Source organism: Corvus brachyrhynchos, unplaced genomic scaffold, assembly GCF_000691975.1.
Source record: "Corvus brachyrhynchos isolate BGI_N302 unplaced genomic scaffold, ASM69197v1 scaffold236, whole genome shotgun sequence".
NCBI classification, from domain to species: domain Eukaryota; kingdom Metazoa; phylum Chordata; class Aves; order Passeriformes; family Corvidae; genus Corvus; species Corvus brachyrhynchos.
This window is the reverse complement of record NW_008238660.1, coordinates 637,031-642,262: the sequence shown is the minus strand read 5'-3', so window position 1 is coordinate 642,262 and position 5,232 is coordinate 637,031. Positions and strand designations below refer to the sequence as shown.

At 51.6% G+C, this 5,232-nt stretch overlaps 1 protein-coding gene across 1 annotated transcript in view; it reads right to left on the bottom strand.

Moving 5' to 3' along the window:
• The window catches only part of DNAH9 (dynein axonemal heavy chain 9), a 135,002-nt gene that overhangs the window by 114,986 nt on the left and 14,784 nt on the right, over window positions 1-5,232 (bottom strand). The window contains exons 12-15 of the mRNA XM_017737716.1: window positions 4,488-4,592; window positions 2,557-2,714; window positions 2,089-2,227; window positions 569-856 (exon numbers count right to left, since the gene is read on the bottom strand). Of these exons, the coding sequence (XP_017593205.1) occupies window positions 569-856; window positions 2,089-2,227; window positions 2,557-2,714; window positions 4,488-4,592 (690 nt within the window). The remainder of the gene's footprint in view (window positions 1-568; window positions 857-2,088; window positions 2,228-2,556; window positions 2,715-4,487; window positions 4,593-5,232) is intronic.

Below are 5,232 nucleotides of genomic sequence, written 5' to 3'. Positions count from 1 at the left end.
TTTCAGGTCCCTTCCAACCCAAACCATTCTATGGAATTGGCTCTCATTGGGCCTCTTCTGCAGAAATTTGTGACCCAGAGACACAAAGGGATTTAGCCCCGAGTTTGGCCTGACCACCCTAACCATGATGGGTGAAATCCTGAGCAGGCAGGCAAACCTCCAGCACTATGTGACAGCCACCAGCCAAGGAGGCTCTCTCTCCAAGGGCTGCATGTGCACAAGCCTACAAGAGTCGGTCTCTTTGTAAATCCAGGGAAGAGGCAGCGCTGGCTTTAGGAGCAGCTGCAACTGCACCAGACCCTGTCTGCAGGGGGAATATTGTGGCTGCTCCTTCCCTGGAAGTGTCCAAGACCAGGTGGACAGGGCTTGGGAGCAACCTGGCCTAATGGAAGGTGTCTCTGTCCATGGCAGGGGTTGGAGTGAGCTGAGCTTTAAGGTGCCTTCCAACCCAAACCATTCCATGATACTGTGATTGTGCAGAGCCCTCTTTAAAGAGCCAAAGATGGCTGAGAAAACCCAAATGAGCTGATGATGGTGTAGGTAGAGCAGAATTATCCCCTGGTCTTACTTTGAGCACAAAGTTGTCCTCAGGCTGCAGCCGGAGCTCCAGCACAGCCTCCTTCACCACGGCCTCGAAAGCCAGGTCACGCTTCCGAGGCACATCCAGCGCAGGGAACAGGTCCCCAATCAGCCCCATGAACACTGGCACATCGTCTGTCACGATCTTGGGGATGTTAAAGTCACGGAGGGAGCGCATCAGGACCTGCTCCTCCGGCCGCTCGGGGTCCGCACGTTTGAGGGAGCCCGCCACCACCAGCACTGACTTGATGGCCCGCAGACCCCAGTCATAGTGATCCTACATGGGGGGGAAGAAGGAAATAAAAACAGAGATGGGTTTGTGCCTAGACAGTACCAGCACAGGGGCAAGAACCAGCAGCCCCAGCTGCCAGGCCAGTCAGCAATGGAAATGCAGCCAAATCCACTATCTGTGTCGTGGCCAGAGACCTCCACCAGCCTGAGTCAGCTGGTCTCCATTTCAGAAGGTGAGCTTCCCACCAGGGACAGTACTAAAGAGTCAAATATTTCAGCTGTTCGTGCCATCACATGGGCTCAGAGCTGGCACTAAGTCAGCAGGAGGATTTGTGCTCTGGAGACCTAAGCAATTTTTTTCCCTAAACCCCAAAGCAGTTTGCTTGGCCTTTGTGCACGTTAAGCAAGGCCAGCCAGAGCCCTGAATCTGCAGGAGCTACTGAGGTGAAAGGCTTGTTAGTCCATTCTGAGGCCTCAGACACCCAAATTTCTCCATCCTGCCCATCCCCAGGTTACCAGGCACATTTGGTCCTGGGTACAGTCAACCAAGAAGGGGCAGGGAAAGGAAAAGGGGCACTGCTGAAAAGGAATCCTAAAGAGGCATGAGAGGAACTCAAGCCAACAAGCAAGTCCTTCTATTTCTGCTCCAGACCCTGCAGAGCACAGCCCAACAGCTTGACTGATTCATGTGGGAGGCCACAGCTCCCACAGGGCCTCCAGCTGCACAGCACAAAGCTTCCCTGACAAGGCAGAAACCCACCCAAGCTCATGCTGGCACAGCCAAGATCAGGTTTTCCATCTGGAGCCCTGACTCCACTCACCACTGGCCCCAGCTTTGATCTATGCAGATGATGACGAGTTAAAATCTGATTAACCAGAGTTTTACACTGGAAGTGGCCCTGCATGGTCAACACTTGACATGAAAGAGAAGTATTTAGTTGGACTAAGAGAGGAACAGTCATCATGAACCCCTCGCAGGCAGGAGAATCAATAGGAACTAAGAGACTGGAAAGCACAGGGTCACTGCACACTGCCCCAACCTTGGTGGCATTTGAAAAGTCTCACTAATGCAGCTGGTCAAGTGCTTTTGTCCCTGCAGATCCTCCAGGAGAGCAGTTTGAAAATGCCATAGCTCTGACGACCACAAACCCTCCCTTCTCCCAGCAGCTGCCACAAAGGCAGTCAGGAACTGAACGCCGTGAAGCTTCAGCCATGGGGATGCATGGCAGAGTGTCACATTCCTGATTTGGGGGATCCAGAGCACAGCACAGGGCTCACCTGCTTGGACAGGAGCTCCTTGCAGAGCTGGTACAGCGTGATGAACTTCCTGGCTAAGGCCCGGGCCTCAAGGAAGCCCTCGGCCACCAACATAATCTCACAGATCAGCTCGAAGTCTGGCACAACCATCGCACAGGGCCTAGGGAGACAGGCAGCAAAGGACTGCAGAGCAAGTGATGGCTACAGAGCTCAAGGGCAGTGGGTTTGTAGCTTTATTTTCCACATCCTCTCCCGTGAGCCACTGGAGACCTTCCCAGTCTGCCCACACCGCCTTTCCCACGGCACAGGACAGAGCTCCCTTGCTCCCCTTGTGCATTCCCTGATCCAGGCCTGGGCACAAGGCTGAAACCATCTGTGAATCCCCAGTGCAAGGGAATTTCCCAAGAAAATGAAGCCAAACCTGGATGTTCCACAAGACGATTTCTGCCACTCTTGTAACACTAGTGACAAAACCTGGCCTCGACTCACCTGAAGAGAGCTTTTAAATTCTCAGGCAGCTCGGTTCGTCCTGCATAACCAGGGTTCATGGTGATGAAAATCCCGACTGAGGGGACTAACTTAATGTCTTCTCCAAGAAAATTGAAGGATTTCTTCTTCTCCCGTATGGCATCCTGCACACTCTTCACCTAGGAACCAAGGCAGAGTTTAGCGCTGGTGCTCAGGTATGAAAAACCCCAGACAGCAGTGCTGCCCTCCCTGCACTTGGCCCACGGTGACTGGGGCTTATCACTGCTCTGGTTTGTGTTTTTACTGACCATGTAAAGCCTTACACACTGTTTGGGGTAAATCTGTGTGTTTCCCATCACAATCCAACTCAGAAAAAGCAGAAAAGAGCTGAAGAGACCAGGCACTCAAACTGAAAGGAGTTGCAAGAATTTGCTTCGCAAGACACTGATGGATGTGCGTAAGGGGAGAAGGAAATGCCTCCAAAGCCACCTGGATCTCACAGCAAAAACCCCATAGGCTAAACCAGCTCTTCAACTTCCCAACCTCGCAGGAGGCCAGAGCTGGAGAGGAGACACGGGGCTGTGGAGGCACCCAGAGCACAACCAACACCCACAGCAGCCCCAAAGAGTCTGCCCTGATTCCTCCCACGCCCCTTCACCCCTCCTCACACACTGCCCTTCATGACAGCCCAGAGCTCCTGTGCTTGCTCTGCTCCTTGAGGACCTGCATTCCCCATAAAACTTGGCCTCAGCTCAACTGCAAACTGATCCCTTGATATTGCTTTTAAAGATTTTGGGGACATCAGATGCTTAATTTAAACCCAAACCCACAAGGCAGAAGCTGGGAGACCTCCCCTGATACCTTCACTCACTGATATTTGCCTGGTTGCAGCTTTTTTCTTCTCATCCCTCACTTTCCAAAGGGAGTGAGTCCATCACAGCCAGGCCACCTCACTGCCCACCTTCCACTGGATGGAGTGAGTCCATCACAGCCAGACCCTCCTTCCCAAAGGAGCAGTTCCTTGCAGCCAGCTCACCTCCTTGATAGCAGCACTTCAGCGAGGGAGGAATCTCTCTCTGCTGGCTGCCCCCAAGTTACACCTGTTTGCCATGCTAAAGCCAAGCAATTAACGGAGTTTCTCTTTGTAAGGACCCACATGGACACGAGCTGCATGACTAAGGCAGCCAATTAACCATCGCCATGGTTACCCTCTAATAGCAGCGGGAGAGGCGATGATGGAGTGACAGCCCTGCCTCTCACTCAGACACTGCTCCAGCCAGGAGCCAGGGAATCATTAGCAGTTGAGTCATAGCTGGGCTTCTTTTGTTCAGATTCCCCTTTTATTTTAACATCCTCAAAGAGGTTTTTCAATGACAACTTTAGACTAGAACCTGGTGGAAGGGAAGCAGGGAGGGAACGACACACAAACTCCTGTACCCCAACTCCTGTACCTGCCTGGGACTTCTCTGGGACATCACATGAGGGACAACAATGAGAGAACGAAAGATGAGAGTGAGGAGGTCGTGGAGGGGTTCAGAACAATTCCTTTGACCAAAACATTTACAGAAGTGTAGAATGCAATGCCAAGCCCCAAAGAGGGTCTAGGAAGAATTCAGCACCTCAGTCAAACACTGGGATCCCAAAACCTGCACTGGCAGCTGACATTTGGGACCAAAAGAACTTTGATATCTTGGCAACTCAATTTTTGGTACTGAAGTCCCCCAAGACTCAAACCCTTCAGTTCTGCCCCTGTGGGAGCTGACTGTCTCTGGACAGTGCAGTTGAGCACCCAGCTGCCACTCCAGCTCCCCTGGCAGTTGATTTAACTGGCATTTTCAGGGGATTCCAATGAGATTTAGGATCTGGACAACACCTAGACCCAGAAGGGAGGGAGGGAGGAAGGCAGGAAGGAAGTCAGGCTTGTATTTATCCACAAGCTTTTCACCACTTACCTGTACAGCAACCACAGAAAGGACCTCGACTGAGATCCTGTTAAATTCATCAAAACAGCCCCAGGCTCCTGTCTGGGAAAGGCCTTTGTAAATATTCCCACAAGACTGAAAAGAAAAAAAAATAAAGTAATATTACAAGAGTGAAATCACAAACGGAATCAACTCCAGCAAAAAATGGATTTGATTTCCCTGCCTGTTTATTTATAGCAATTTACAGTCTATTGTGGGTATTTAGAAAAGTGCAAGGGAGCAGTAGGCACAACTCAATTATAATATTTATAGCTCTGCACAGTTTGCCACTTGATTTGCTAATTGCACTCTCTCGACATCTCTGCACTCTGGTTCCATTTAAAGGTCAGCTGGGCTGAGCTACTGACAGCCCCACTTCCATGAGAGACCTCAGCTGGATAAAATACCATCCAAGGCCATCAAACCCACTGCCCCGTGGAGACCACAGGGCTCAGCCCCGTGACCCAGCGTTGGCCTCATCCCAGGAGAGGATCCTGAGAAACCAGGAGAGGTCCCTCCCCATGCCTGTGGGTGTGCCGAGAGGGAAGGGATCAGCACAGCCTCGGGCTTGACTGAACAGGCCAGAATTTGTGAAGTATTTCGTATGGAATCTAACTCCAGGAGGGAAGGGAAAGGTGGAACAGGGCAGAGAGCACAGCTCAGATCTCTCCCTCCTGAAGAACCTTGTGCAAGTCTTAGAGAAGCAAAGGGAGGAGGAGAGAAAGCTGTTCAGCAG